The sequence below is a fragment of the Scyliorhinus torazame genome, chromosome 2 (genome assembly GCF_047496885.1).
Source record: "Scyliorhinus torazame isolate Kashiwa2021f chromosome 2, sScyTor2.1, whole genome shotgun sequence".
NCBI lineage: Eukaryota > Metazoa > Chordata > Chondrichthyes > Carcharhiniformes > Scyliorhinidae > Scyliorhinus > Scyliorhinus torazame.
In genome coordinates, this window is record NC_092708.1 from 243,298,336 (window position 1) to 243,314,772 (window position 16,437).

Sequence of the window (16,437 nt, forward strand, 5' to 3'; positions counted from 1 at the left end):
CAGGATCCTCCGCCCGGCAGCTGGCCAATAGGGTGGGATTCTTTGCCGGCGGGATTCTCCGTTTTGACAGCGCCCGAGGGTTTCCCGAAGGCGTGGGGCTGCCCACAATGGGAAACCCGACTGACAGGCCGGTGTAACGGAGAATCCCGCCGGCGGGTCGAGGCGGGGTGGAGAATCCAGCCCCGGTTTCCCATTGTGGTCACCCACACCGCCGGGAACATAGCGATTTTGCAATTAAATATTCTTCCCTCTTTACAAGTTTTGTTGCAGACACTTTATAAGAGAGTGAGCAGAATTTTTACTCAATTTGAAACCTCCATTTTAGATTCTTTAATCTGGAGACCCTTCAATTGCATTCATTATTAAACAGGACTTGAGTAAAAGCTGCATCTTCCTCTTTTTTTCAAATTCAGAACCGAAGACATCGGCCGGAATTTTCTGGCCTCGCTTCATGGAATGCCAGCTGGTCATTCAAACGTCCATCAACTGCGGCAGTGACGGCCTGGAAATTTGGGCCATCAGTGAAAAATTGACGCTGACATTTGCAGTGCAGTACTGTTGGTGGTGCCGTCTTGTGTTGAGACATTAAACCCAGGCCTCATCTGCCCTGCCAGAGGCACATAAAAGACCCCTTGGCACTGTGTGAAAGAAGAGCAGGAGAATTCACTCCAGCATACTGGCCAATATTTTTCACTCAATCAAAATCACCACAATAAATGATCCATCTGGTCATTTATCTCATTGCTGTTTGTCGGACCTCACTGTGCACAATTTGGCTGCAACAGTTCCAACATTACAACGCTGACTGCACTTCACAACTACTTAATTGACTCGAAAGTGTTTGTGTTGTGAGGTAGTGAAAGGTGTTATATAAATGCAGGTCTTCCCTTTTCCTATCAAGTGCTGCATACAGTGGGATGCGAAACCGTTCCTGCCACGGTGAACAAGTGAGCTTGGACTGTGTGCAAATAACTGCGAGGCCCGTTGAAATCCTTACTTTATTTTTCTACCAGTGGGCATGCCTAATGGACACGGGGCCGTTTGCTGTTGCAAAAGGGCTGTGAAAGATGGGTGTTTTTTAAAAACACTACAGTTTAAGCATTTCACGCCATCCTTAACCCTCCCCCTTCCCCCTAATGCCAGCAGCTGAAGGTCAAACTACCCTGCAGAACGACTGTTGTACCCCCTCTAGGGTCATGCAAATGCTAGAAGCCGAGATTTACTTCATTGTGCAGAGACAGCTCTGTGATGTTTTTTGACAGTGGTGTTGAAGGGTTCAAATCTATAGCTTTATTCGGGAGAGGAGAAATAGACAATTCAGTCCTGTAGTTGGAGGTTCAATGACATGGGATCATGAATTTAAATTGTAACAAAGAGTGTGGTAAGAGATTATAAAATATTTATTTACATAAAGAGCTATTCAGCATTAACAAGGGGTGAAAGGTTATCGGGGGAAGGCAGGAATAACCATATAATTTCTACAGTGCAGAAGGAGGCCATTCAGCCGATCATGTCTGCACCTACCCTCTGAAAGAGTATCCTACCTAGGCCCACTCCTGCCTTATCCCAGTGACCTCACCTAACCTGCACATCTCTGGCCTGTGGAGTTGAGGTTACAATCAGATCACTCTTGATCTTATTGAATGGCGGAGCAGGCTCAAGGGGCCGAGTGGCCTTCTCCTGTTTCTGATTTTGAATGTTTATATGGGCATGAGGAACGACATTGCCCCAGGACGTGGAAGAGGCAGAGACCATTTTTGGTAGAGTTGGATAGCAAGAATAGGTAGTGACAATAAAAAACTAAATGGTAAAATTGGCAAATTCCGACAAATGCTTGAATATGAAACAAGAACAGAGAATGCTGGAAAAACTCAGCTGGTCTGGCAGCATCTGTAGGGAGAGTGAAACAGAGTTAATGTTTCAAGTCAGTTCAGAACTTAAGAGAGGGAGAAATGTGCTGGATATTAAACCATAGCTGGGAGAGATTGCAACAAGATGTAGCAATGTTAGGAACAAGACACAGATGGTCTGGTGTGGGAGGGAGGGCGGAAGGGGGAAGGGAGATAATTGCATTGCGACAATAAATGTATGGGATTTTTTTTTTAAAGGGTTTAAGATGGAGGAGAAAGGTTACAGTCGAAAGTTGTTGAACTCAATGTTGGATAAACTAAATGGTACAATTGTAAAAGGAACAGGTTGGGGGGGGGTGCATTCAAATCTTTGAAGGTGACAGGGCAAGTTAATTGAAAAAGTTATTAAAAAGCACATGGGATCCTTAGCTTTATGAACAGAGGGTAGAGTACAAAAGCAAGGAGGTGATGCTAAATCTTTCTAAGTCACTTAGCTAACGTCGTAAGTTAAGCCCCAGTTGTAGTGGTGTGTGCAATTTTGGGCACCACACTTAAGGAAGGATGTTGAGGTCTTAGAGAATTCAGAGGAGATTTACCAGAATGGCAACCTTGTCAGGTCTGGCAACCGCTGTGGAGCAAGAAACAGAGGGCACAGTTTAACGGAAATGAAACAAGAGTTCCGTGTCGGGCGCAATTAGCCGGGTATTTCCCAGTGCTGGCATTGCCAACAATGACCCCGCTATTAAAAGGGACTCTGCTTCATTTTTGGGCCTAGGCCGAGGAATGCCCCGCCGAGGCTGCACTTACTCCCATAATAATAATAATAATCTGAGACCCACACAGACACAGGCAGAATGTGCAAACTCTTCACAAACAGTAAGCCAGAGCCAGGATTGAACCCAGGTCCTCGGCGCCGTGAGACAGCAGTGCTAACTACTACACAACCGTGCCGTCCAGATTGTGCCCAGAGTTAACGTTTCGAGTCAAGCATTCCAAAGAAGACCCACATTAGACTCGAAACATTAACTCAATTTCTGTCTCCACAGCAGCTGCAAGACCTGACAAGATTTGGTTCCATCACTTTCTGTTTTTGCTTCAGGCCTCCAACATCTGCAGTATTTTGCGTTTAATTGACTGCATTGGTACTAGGGATGAGGGACTTCAGGTATTTGGAGAAACTGCAGAAGCTGGGGAAATGCTCTCAATAGGGGGAGAAGGGGAGCATGGTTACACAGTGGTTAGCACTGCTGCCTCATAGCACTAGGGATCTGGGTTCAATTCCTTGAGTGACTGTGTGGAGTTTGCACTTTCTCTCCGTGTCTGTGTGGGTTTCCTCCAGGTGCTCTGGTTTCCTCCCACAGTCCAAAGATTATGCGGATTGGCCATGATAAATTGGCCCTTAATGTCCAGGGTGTGTAAGTTAGCAGGGGTTACGGGATTAGGGCGGGGGACTAGGCCTAGATAGGGTGCCCTTTTAGTGGGTCGGTGCAAACTCGATGGGTGAATAGCCTCGTTCTGCACTGTAGGGATTCTATGGTTCTAAGAGTCGGTCACCAGAAGGTACAGATTTAAGGTAATTTGGCAAAAAAGTGGAAGGAGTACCTTCCTTATGTGGAATGTTGTTATGATCTGGAAAGCACTCTCTGAAAGGGCTATGGGCGGAAAGGACAGGGGAGTTGGGACTAATTAGATAATTCTGTCAAACAGCCAGCACAGCCACAATGGGCTGGATGTCCTCCTTTCCTGCTGTCACATTCTACAATTCTAAGAGAGTTGAGGCAAGAAAAAGATGAAGAAACATTGGGAGAAATGCAGAGTAGTGGGAAAGGTCTTTGGATTGTTCTATGATTCGATTTGGGTTGTCCTGGCAAAGAGCAAAGCTATCCACAAAGAACTGAATGGCCAGGATTTTCCAATTCTACCACCAGACAGGAACTACCCGCCCAAAGTCAACCTTTTGCCGGTCTGTAAAATATTCCATCTCCCAACCGTGACAATTGTCAGAAAATTACAATCGCAGAATTGTTAGGGCGCAGAAGGAGGCCATTTGGCCCATCGTGTCTGCACCGGCTCTCCAAATGAACATCATGACTTGGTGCCATTTCCCCTGTAGTTTCCCTGCACCCCTGCACATTGTTTCTATTCAAATAATCATCTAACCCCCTCTTGAATGACTCGATTGAACCTGCCTCCACCACACTCCCAGGCAGTGCATTCCACACCTGAACCACTCGCTGTGGGAAAATGATTTTTCGCACATCATATTTGCTTAGAGTCATAGAGTCATGGAGGTCTACACACAGAAAAGGCTTTTTGGCCCATCTCGTCTGCTTCGGTTAAAAACAACCACCTAACTAGCACTTGGCCAATAGCCTTGTAGGCCTTGGCATCACAAGTGCACAACTAAATAATTCTTAAATGTTATGAGGCTCTCTGTCTTCACCACCCTTCCTTTCAGGCAGCAAGTTCCAAATTCCCACTACCCTCTGGGTGAAAAGGTTTATCCTCACATCGCCACTAAACCTCCTGCCCCTTACTTACTTATTTTGAAAATCACTTTAAATCTGTGCCCACTCGTTCTTGATCCTCTTGCGAACGGGAACAGTTTCTCCCTATCTACTCTGTCCAACCCCCCTCTTAGCCTTCTCTCCAAGGAGAACAGTCCCAACCTCTCCAATCTATCCTCATAACTGAAGTTTCTCATCCCTGGAACCATTCTTATAAACCTCTTCTGCGCTCCAATGCGTTCACATCCTTCCTATAGTGTGATGCACAGAACTGAACACAATATTCCAGTTGATGCCCAACTAGTGTCTTGTAAATTCAGCATAACTTACTTGCTCTTGTACTCTATGATCCGATTAATAATACTATTTTTGTGAGGACCACGAAGAATCCAGCATACGTTTGTAGAGTCAAACAGAAAGTAACTTTATTTACAACAATATGTACACAACAGCAATCATTCACTACTGCTTCCTTCTCCAGCTGGTACCACACTGGCCAGCTCTAGTTATGCAGCTGCAACTACTAGCGACTGCCCCCCCACTTATTGGGGGAGCTCATACTTCTCAAGAGTCATGGGATAACCAATTGTCCCCAGCCAATAGGATCGGGCAGGTTATAACAACTATAAACTTTATTGACTACTCTCTCCACCTGTCCTGTCGCCGTCAATGATCTATGCACATATACACCCAGGTCCCTCTGCTCCTGCACCCTTTTGAGAATTGTACCCCTTATTTTACATTTTCTGTTCATATTCTTCCTACCAAAATGCATCACCTCATGCTTCTCTGCATTGAACTTCATCTGCCACCTATCTGCCCACTCCACCAACTTGTCTATGTCCTTTTGAAATTCTACACTGTCCTCTTCACAGTTTAGAATACATCCACATTTCCTATCATCCACAAACTTTGAAATTGTCTCCTATGCCCCAAGACGTAGATTATTAATATATATCAGGAAAGGCAAGACTCCTAATACCAATCTCTGGGGAACTCCACTACAGACCTTCCTTCAGCCTGACAAATATCCATTGGCCATTATTCTCAGTTCCCTATTACTCCAGCAATATTCTATCGACATTGCCAATCCCGGCCAATGTTTCTGCGCTGTGAATCTCTATGTTTCTAATTAGAGGAATGGCCCAATGCTATGGTCTATGGATTCATGAGATACTCTTTCTACGCCTCACGTCCTTGCCAATCCTAGGTTTCAAGACTGCCTGGAACATGTACTTTCCCACATTTGACAAGAAAAAGATGAAAACAGAAGTCAGGTATTTGACTTCATAAATCCAAGGCGGTTTCTGTTTGAGCGCTTTATAGAAGGGAGCTGAATTAGAATCTCAGGGAAGAGTTTAACACACAAAATTCAGTGAGCCATTCAAAACTTCCAAGAAACAAAGTAAATTCATATTGTAATCCATTGCTGAGGAATTATTCCACACAGAGTGCCTCCTGGCAGTTACTCACTAACTATATAGCAATCTGTCCTGTTTCTTTAACTTAAGGAAGGTACATAACAGCATGAGGCAACTTGAACGACTGAAATGGAAAAATATGGATGAGCTAGTGGAAATGCAAGGGCCAATAATTCGCAATGGAATTTACTGGAGAAGGCACCATTATTATCTACGCTGTTGCTTAGTCTGAACCTTTTTGTCAGCCATCCACCTTTTAGACACTTTAATCTTCTTTAAATTGCAACAGTTCAACTAATCTGAGAAAATAATTTCATTCTGGATGAGCGCGACATCTGCTATCTGTACACAGCAGACCCAGGTTCCTAATTTCTCCTCGTCCTTAACAGCCACAACAACCCCCCCAACCCCCGACAACCCTTCTTCAACAAAATCCGGCTACAATTAAATAATCATCCTCTGAAGTCACCACTGATAGTACCAGATGGTTGAACTCTTTTCAATGCGTTGTATAAAGTGTACAACATCTGCCATGATCAGAGCCATTTCTGAGGGGCGGGTGAGTATAGAATCATAGAATTCCTACAATGCAGACAGAACAAAGTTATTTGGCCCATCGAGTCTGCACCAACCCTACCTAGGGCCACTCCCCTGCCCTATGCCCTTAACTTCACTTAACCTGCACACTTCTGGGCACTTGGAAAGCTATTCATCTAACCTGCACATCTTTAGAGTGTGGGAGGAAACCAGAGCACCCAGAGAAAGTGCAAACTCTACAAAGAACAAAGAACAAAGAAATGTACAGCACAGAAACAGGCCCTTCGGCCCTCCAAGCCCGTGCCGACCATACTGCCCGACTAAACTACAATCTTCTACACTTCCTGGGTCCGTATCCTTCTATTCCCATCCTATTCATATATTTGTCAAGATGCCCCTTAAATGTCCCTATCGTCCCTGCCTCCACTACCTCCTCCGGTAGTGAGTTCCAGGCACCCACTACCCTCTGCGTAAAAAACTTGCCTCGTACATCTACTCTAAACGTTGCCCCTCTCACCTTAAACCTATGCCCCCTAGTAATTGACCCCTCTACCCTGGGGAAAAGCCTCTGACTATCCACTCTGTCTATGCCCCTCATAATTTTGTATACCTCTATCAGGTCGCCCCTCAACCTCCTTCGTTCCAGTGAGAACAAACCGAGTTTATTCAATCGCTCCTCATAGCTTATGCCCTCCATACCAGGCAACATTCTGGTAAATCTCTTCTGCACCCTCTCTAAAGCCTCCACATCCTTCTGGTAGTGTGGCGACCAGAATTGAACACTATACTCCAAGTGTGGCCTAACTAAGGTTCTATACAGCTGCAACATGACTTGCCAATTCTTATACTCAATGCCCCGGCCAATGAAGGCAAGCATGCCGTATGCCTTCTTGACTACCTTCTCCACCTGTGTAGCCCCTTTCAGTGATCTGTGGACCTGTACTCCTAGATCTCTTTGACTTTCAATACTCTTGAGGGTTCTACCATTCACTGTATATTCCCTACCTGCATTAGCCCTTCCAAAATGCATTACCTCACATTTGTCCGGATTAAACTCCATCTGCCATCTCTCCGCCCAAGTCTCCAGACAATCTAAATCCTGCTGTATCCTCAGACAGTCCTCATCGCTATCCGCAATTCCACCAACCTTTGTGTCGTCTGCAAACTTACTAATCAGACCAGTTACATTTTCCTCCAAATCATTTATATATACTACAAAGAGCAAAGGTCCCAGCACTGATCCCTGTGGAACACCACTGGTCACAGCCCTCCAATTAGAAAAGCATCCCTCCATTGCTACCCTCTGCCTTCTATGGCCTAGCCAGTTCTGTCTCCACCTTGCCAGTTCACCCCTGATCCCGTGTGACTTCACCTTTTGTACTAGTCTACCATGAGGGACCTTGTCAAAGGCCTTACTGAAGTCCATATAGACAACATCTACTGCCCTACCTGCATCAATCATCTTAGTGACCTCCTCGAAAAACTCTATCAAGTTAGTGAGACACGACCTCCCCTTCACAAAACCGTGCTGCCTCTCACTAATGCGTCCATTTGCTTCCAAATGGGAGTAGATCCTGTCTCGAAGAATTCTCTCCAGTAATTTCCCTACCACTGAAGTAAGGCTCACCGGCCTGTAGTTCCCGGGATTATCCCTGCCACCCTTCTTAAACAGAGGAACAACATTGGCTATTCTCCAGTCCTCCGGGACATCCCCTGAAGACAGCGAGGATCCAAAGATTTCTGTCAAGGCCTCAGCAATTTCCTCTCCAGCCTCCTTCAGTATTCTGGGGTAGATCCCATCCGGCCCTGGGGACTTATCTACCTTAATATTTTTTAAGACACCCAACACCTCGTCTTTTTGGATCACAATGTGACCCAGGCTATCTACACACCCTTCTCCAGACTCAACATCTACCAATTCCTTCTCTTTGGTGAATACTGATGCAAAGTATTCATTTAGTACCTCGCCCATTTCCTCTGGCTCCACACATAGATTCCCTTGCCTATCCTTCAGTGGGCCAACCCTTTCCCTGGCTACCCTCTTGCTTTTTATGTAAGTGTAAAAAGCCTTGGGATTTTCCTTAACCCTATTTGCCAATGACTTTTCATGACCCCTTCTAGCCCTCCTGACTCCCTGCTTAAGTTCCTTCCTACTTTCCTTATATGCCACACAGGCTTCGTCTGTTCCCAGCCTTTTAGCCCTGACAAATGCCTCCTTTTTCTTTTTGACGAGGCCTACAATATCATTCGTCATCCAAGGTTCCCGAAAATTGCCGTATTTGTCTTTCTTCCTCACAGGAACATGCCTGTCCTGTATTCCTATCAACTGACACTTGAAAGCCTCCCACATGTCAGATGTTGATTTGCTCCTAGCACTAAGTGAGTCCCAGTCAATATTGGGGAAGTTAAAGTCTCCCATCACCACAACCCTGTTGTTTTTACTCTTTTCCAAAATCTGTCTACCTATCTGCTCCTCTATCTCCCGCTGGCTGTTGGGAGGCCTGTAGTATACCCCCAACATTGTGACTGCACCCTTCTTATTCCTGATCTCTACCCATATAGCCTCACTGCCCTCTGAGGTGTCCTCTCGCTGTATAGCTGTGATACTCTCCTGAACAAGTAGCGCAACTCCGCCTCCCCTTTTACATCCCCCTCTATCCCGCCTGAAACATCTAAATCCTGGAACGTTTAGCTGCCAATCCTGCCCTTCCCTCAACCAGGTCTCTGTAATGGCAACAACATCATAGTTCCAAGTAGTAATCCAAGCTCGAAGTTCATCTGCCTTACCCGTAATGCTCCTTGCATTAAAACATATGCACTTCAGGCCACCAGACCCGCTGTGTTCAGCAACTTCTCCCCGTCTGCTCTGCCTCAGAGCCACACTGTCCATATTCCCTAGTTCTCCCTCAACGCTCTCACCTTCTGACCTATTGCTCCCGTGCCCACCCCCCTGCCATACTAGTTTAAACCCTCCCGTGTGACACTAGCAAATCTCGCGGCCAGGATATTTATGCCTCTCCGGTTTAGATGCAACCCGTCCATCTTATACAGGTCACACCTGCCCCGGAAGAGCTCCCAGTGGTCCAGATAACCGAAACCCTCCCTCCTACACCAGCTGTTTAGCCACGTGTTTGTCTGCTCTATCTTCCTATTTCTAGCCTCACTGGCACGTGGCACAGGGAGTAATCCCGAGATTACAACCCTCGAGGTCCTGTCTTTTAACTTTCTGCCTAGCTCCCTGAACTCCTGCTGCAGGACCTCATGCCTCTTCCTGCCTATGTCGTTAGTACCAATATGTACAACGACCTCTACCTGTTTGCCCTCCCCCTTCAGGATTCCCTCTACCCGTTCGGAGACATCCTACACAGACAGTCACCCAAGGATGAAATTGAACCCGGGTTCCTGGCGCTGTGAAGCAGCAGTGCTAACCACTGTGCCACCGTGCACACCAAGTACAATGAATGAAAACAAAAGTGGAATGAGTGGCAGTGGAGGCTGGTGACTTGGTGTGGCACCCCACAACAAATACATATGGAGCATGTGTACTGCCATTTTCAACCATATATCGCAATTTGAGTATGAGAACCTGCAAAATCCTTCTAAAACACCAATGGCTGGTGGTAAGAGCGGGAGGGACTCCTGATCAGACACGCTTGAATTGGAGTGGATTCCCTCAGACTATAAACCCCTGGCGACAGACAAGTGAGCTGTTCCGGAATTACTAGCTGTGGAAACAGACAAAAGTCTGCCTTAGTGTCGGTGTGGGAAGAGAAGTGGAATAAGACTAATTAACTAATTAAGCAAATTAATGAATGCAGCACATTTGACAGCGCAGCATTCCCTCAGGACTGCACTGGAGTATCAATCTAAATTTTGTGCTTAAGTCTCCAGAGCAGGACTTGAACCCACAACCTTGTGACCTCGGTGAGTGTGCTGGCCATTGAACCAAGGCCGACACTACAGTTAATTGCATGGGTACCAGTGTTGAAAAGTGACTGCCCTCAACAGCCACAGGCAGCAGTACTCCGCAATATATACAAGCCAATACAATACAAGCCACATATATAGTACTCTGCAATATATGCAAGCCAATACATGGGGCCCATCTTACGTGCATGTACAGGAAATACTTTGCAGAATTTAATGAAGTTCGCTGAAGCAGGGTTCATGGCAGGAGGGACCATAGAATCGCGTGCTAGTGAGTGAGTTGGAATCCCAGCAGAGGAACCTAATGGAGGCATTAAACAACTGGTGGGAAGTCAGCGAGATGGTGAAGCAGCATGAATGTAGCAGGAAGCTAATTAAGATTGTTAATCAGGTGCCGTTAGGAGTCATTTGCATGCTGTTGAATACTGTCAAATGCACTGTTTGAGAATGACGAGCAAGGATCACGTGCTCCCAGATCCCCAACCAATGGAAGCTGGCATGGATGTCACTCGGGGGGAGGGGAAGGTGAGCAATTTTGCAGATGCCTCCCTCAGGAGAGCAGAAGGAGTTTGTAAAGTTACAGCATGAGGTATACAGATCAGAGAGGGGAAGAGCTGATGGTATAATATTGGCACTTTAAATCCAGCATCCACAGCCAGTGAAAGGGCTAACATCAGATCCACGAAGGTGACAACCCCGATCCCTGACCCTACCCTACCTATTATTGGATGAAAGCAGCACTAAGAGCGATGTCTGAAGGCACTAAATGCACCATTATCAGAGAGGCAAACAGCAAAGGGGCTTGTCAATGCCACGTGATTGGACGGGTCCCGCTCGCCACTTCCCCCAATTGGCGGAGGGCCATGTGGTCGTGTTCGGCTGGCCCATTCACACCTACTCTACAATGTTGCTGACTTGATCCCCCCGTTGCCTTGATTAAATGCTGCCCATCATCTGCTTGGGACCATATGGTGATTCTAGTCTTATGGCCTCATTGTGTTCGTGCTTTTCAATGGATTTCCTACTCATTTTTAGATACCGGGATCTCTGCACCAGTGATCAGGTCAGACAGTTACACAGTGTGGGTGTTTATTTGGGAGATCAGACAGCACTCTGCAATATATACAAGCCAGTACATGGCACCAAGCTTACATGCATGTACAGGAAAAAAAAAAGAGAAGATGGAGCACTGAGAGCTCAGCAATAAAGATTTGAAATGTAGGATCATGTGCATCTGTAATTGTCAGTTGTGCACAGAAATTCACGATGGTTCTAAGATGGCTTTTGCTCAGGTAGATGCTGAGTAGGGTATGCATTATGAGATGAGATTTGAGCTTTACGGATTGAGTGGATATTGATGGCTGCGGCATGTGGTTCACGAACTGCCGTGGAAACTGCAGTGCAACACCAGCTACTAGTGAGGAAATGAGAAATGAGACGTGACATGAGTGGTTGGCGATAGGTAGTCAGTTGTCAATACAGAGGATGCACAACTGGGCTGGCTGGAAATAGAGGAAATTCAGTCAACCTGTCAGTAAAGATGGTCACCAGATCAGTTTGAATGACAAGGGACAGTCAGCTAACTTAATTTAATTCGAGAATACCAGACTTATCATTTTCCCATTCCAGCAGTTCCTTAAATGAGCCCAGAATCATGGTCTTGACCGCTGCTCCTGGCAATAACTGATGATTATTATAGAGCAAGGAAATGTATTTTGTGCCTTTCATAAATGTGCCCAACACAAAGGCTTCCTGCCCACCATAGCAGAGGGTATCCTTCTGGTTTTACTCTCTCAATTCAGTCAGGTATCACAGTTAGTGGCCAGTTAGTTTGGATGACTAGCGTGTGGTTCAGATTAACGCCATCAGTGAAGGTTTGATTCCTGTTCTAGCTGAGGGAGACTTGAGACCTGCTCTCCCTGACAGTGTGCTGGCAAACCTGCACTGGCAAGAACTACCAAGAGAACCAATCCATATGAAGCATCACCAGACAATAAGTCAAGGACCTGCCTTTGGGCAGAGCACACATGGACCCGCCCTCACCCCCAATATATCCCTTGAGACCCAATCGCCCACCCCGCAAGTCCTCCAGTCATGGGTGTCTTCCCCCGCCATGGTGGGGGGCTGAGACCCGCCATGCTAAAAACTCAGGCCATGCATCCTACCAAACAAAGTAGATCCCTTGGACAGGTACACAGTAGAGCCAAAAAGCACACACAGCTATGAGAAGGTGCTGATGTTGGGTGACCCATCTAGTCAGGGAAATAATCTGAATTGAATGTATTTTTGGAAATTAGAGAATTTGTTTTCTGCCCATGCCTGTTGTCACTTGTCGTGCTTTACGGGCTCTAATGATTAAGAACCTTGTGAATAAAACACACACCGTATTGAATTGTAATGTAATACTATTAACGTGTGAGATGGATGGTGTGTGTTTTTGCACAGCTGCCTCTGTTCTGTGTGTTTACTCCTTTCCACCTGCTAAAACCACTCCTTCTACATTACTGTGCCCAAGATATTAACCTGGCCCTTTTTCTTCACTCGCACAAAAGGAACCCTTTGAGTAAAGAATCAAAATGGCCTTGGGCCAGACAAGCCCGATTGCCAAGCGAATGATGTCACTGAAAGGCTATTATCTCTTAAAAATAGATAGCTTTCTTTCCTTTATTTCAGGCTCTTTTTGACATCACAAGCCCATAGGGTTCTAGTGCGAGACAAAGGTTCAATTTGATTGCTACATAAAGTATTACTCTTTGAAACCAGCAATTTCTACATATGTTCATTTGTGTAAATGAACTGTGTATAGCTTTTGCTAAATGTTAGAGAGTTAAGTACAGTGTTGACATTCAGACTACAATGGCTCCTGTATTTGCTGTTACGAAAGCAGTATTGAATCCCTTGTCCATTTACATCTGTCGATGATAGTGATTAAGAGCCATCAGGAAACTTGGTCATGTAAACAACGTTATGTTGACTAAATGGTAGTGTGCATCTCAGCAGTACTGGTTGAATAAAATCAAAGATTTATTCATTGAGACATTGTGAAGTGCAGTGCACAATGCAATCATTATTGAAATACGTAGGAGAGAATGGTGAAATCAGATAGTCATGGTCAGGTGATATCAGGTTGAGGTTAGTAAAGTTTTTAAAAATAAATTTAGAGCACCCAATTCATTTTTTCCAATTAAGGGGCAATTTAGCATGGCCAATCCACCTACCCTGCACATCTTTGGGTTGTGGGGGTGAAACCCACGCAAACACGGGGAGAATGTGCAAACTCCACACGCACAGTGACCCAGAGCCGTGATCGAACCTGGGACCTCAGCGCCGTGATGCAGCAGGGCTAACTCACTGCGTCACTGTGCTGCCCCGAGGTTAGTAAAGTTAGTTGACTGTAGGGAGACTGATGGGGGCTGGGGAATTCCTCAGTTGTGAGATCTTGGAGGAGAATGAATTAGGACAACTGATCCTGATTTCAGAGAGAAGAGGAAAGGTATATCGGAAGTTGTCTCCTGTGGGGTTCTGAACCCTGCTGAAGGTTGAAATGTTGGTCCGAAGCCCGTACAGTGTGGGAAGTGGTCGCACATTATGATTTTCCCAAGGACAATTAATTAATAGCCAGAGGGTGGGCTCATGTCTACTTAAGGACGAGCGGGTGGTCTCTTGAGGCTTAAGGCAGGGGCCTTTCAGCTTAAAAGCAACAATAGGCTATGATGACAGGTAAGGGAGAGGGCACTTCAAAATGGAGGCACCTTCTCTCCCGACCTTTTTAAAGGTTAAATTCTTAAGTAGTTTTTTTGCAGCCAGGCCACCACTATGGGTTGGGAGTGGGGTGGTGTGGAGGAGGAGTGGAAAGGAGAGCCTCTCTAGAGGGAGGCCTGCAGCTGCACCCATGGCAGATAGAGAGAGCCTCGAGTCCACTCAAGGCAGCTCAAAGGCCCAGGTTGCCAGTGGAAACCTGAGGAGGTCGGCCTCCTTTAATTGGCCTCAAGTGGTTGCTAATTACCTTAATCAGCCACCCACATGTGGACTGATAGTCCTATTGCTCCTGGGCCCCCAATCCTGCCTCTAAAAAGTTGCCTTGCCGGAGGTAGTGGGGTTGTAGAATGGAACCTGGAACCCCACATGTCAGATAACAGTGCTAATTTTACTGCCTACCTGCCCGCATCTGATCCCAGTCCCGAGGGGCCTAAAAATCAAGCATTGGAATTTTTTTCTTTGATCACTCAGTCAGATTTTAATTGAGAAAAAGTTTCTGGAAGGCATAAAGAGGTGGGTCAGGAAGTTATCAAATGTGCAGACATCCCAACGTTGGGAAGAAATGCGTGTCTCCAAATGTACGAGCTGGAGGCAGGAGCACCTTCTGCCATTCCATGGGCTGCCACCAGGGCTGCCGGCCTATAAAGGAGCCCCCCCCCCGACCTCCTCCCAGGAGTTTCTGGGACTCAGATGGCCCGCTGCTTGGTGTGTGGATCACTTGGATCACTTAAACTCTAATGCTAGAACAAGTTCTGTTTTGTAGTAATTGCACCATATACTGCCATGATTTGCGCCACCCCCTCCACCGCAGGCTATATACGACCCACAGAAATCAGAAAGAAATCATTACAAATAAATCACAGCTCTACAGACTGGGGAAAGTATATCAAATGCTACTTATCAGGCACACTTGGGCACCATTATAGTTATGAGTTTTGACCTTTCACCTTTTGCAGGTTGCCCTGGAGCGAAAAAGTTGGAGTTCATCACCAGTGTTTTGGATGCTCTCACCACAGACATGGTGCAAGCTATCAACTCCCCAGCACCTGCAGCAGGAGGGAGGTATGTGTCTCTTCATTAACTGTGTAAAGTGTTGGGAGGGAACTGACCTTGGAAAATCTCCATTAGAAGCAGCCAGTATGACACATGTTCACATCCCACACTCACCAATCAAGCAATACAAACTTAAGATCAAGTATGCCCAAATTAATCAAATAGCAGATGCACTTGTAGGAAATCTCTCCAATCCAGTATCCAACATATAGCCCAGATATATATGATCAAACTATTCTCCAATCAGAATATTCTCCCTGGAGGGGAGGCTGAAGGGGGACCTGATTGAGGTGCATGCAATTACCATAGATATAGATAGGGTAGATAGGAAGATACTTTTTTCCCCTTAGTGGAGGGGTCAATAACTGGGGGCATAGATTTTGGTATGTGCAGGAGGTTTAGAGGAGATATGAGGAAATACATTTTCACCCAGAGGGTGGGAATCTGGAACTCACTGCCTGAAAGGGTGGTAGATGTGGGAACCCTCACAACATTTAAGAAGTATTTATATAATCACTTAGCCATAGCATACAAGGCTGCAGACCAAGTGCTGGAAAATGGGTTTCGAGCAGATAGGTGCTTGATGGTTGGTGCGGACCCGATGGGCCCCTTTCCATGCTGTCAAACTCTATAACAGAGAAAAAAGCCTTTCCTTTTGCAACAACTGACTGATATTTTTGTTTTGGTGTCGAAGACACATGGGTTGAATGGAGGGTTCCGTTTGTAAATATCTGTACATTTGCACACATTTCGAGCCAGTTTGTCACACAGCTGTCGGGACTGGGCCTATTCTGTAAGAGATAAACCTTTTGAAAGGATTCACCTTGCAACTTGCTGCAGCGCAATGTTCCATCAATTATAAAGCCACCTGATCTCTGATGTGAGCGACAGCAGATAATGAGGAAAGTCGGGAGTGAAATTGAGTTTGAGCAGTTTTGCCTGTCGTTCCGGTTTCTTTTCCGTATTCACAGAAAAATTGGGTGGAATGCAAACGGGATTCCAATTTGCTCATACTTGTTTTGCACCATTGCCAAAGAATCTAAGATGAATTTCATCGCCACGGTAACTAGAGTCAACCATTTGTTCCATCTTCTGGACATTTTTTAATTTCTTCAAACCCAATTCTTGATTTCATTGAACACAATTCTTGATTTCTTTAAATTCAATTATTGATTTTGTAAAATCCAATTCTTGATTTTATTTGAAATTCAATTCCTGATGGGCAGCACGGTGGCGCAGTGGGTTAGCACTGCCGCCTCATGGCGCCGAGGTCCCAGGTTCGATCCCGGCTCTGGGTCACTGTCCGTGTGGAGTTTGCACACTCTCCCCGTGTTTGCATGGGTTTCGCCCCCACAACCCAAAAGATGTGCAAGCTAGGTGTCC

General features: G+C 45.9%; 1 protein-coding gene across 2 annotated transcripts in view; it reads left to right on the top strand.

Annotated features, from left to right (window-relative positions):
• The window catches only part of smoc1 (SPARC related modular calcium binding 1), a 341,176-nt gene that overhangs the window by 246,114 nt on the left and 78,625 nt on the right, over window positions 1–16,437 (top strand). For both annotated transcript variants that reach the window (XM_072485788.1, XM_072485799.1), the window contains exon 10: window positions 14,958–15,063. In XM_072485788.1, the coding sequence (XP_072341889.1) occupies window positions 14,958–15,063 (106 nt within the window). The remainder of the gene's footprint in view (window positions 1–14,957; window positions 15,064–16,437) is intronic.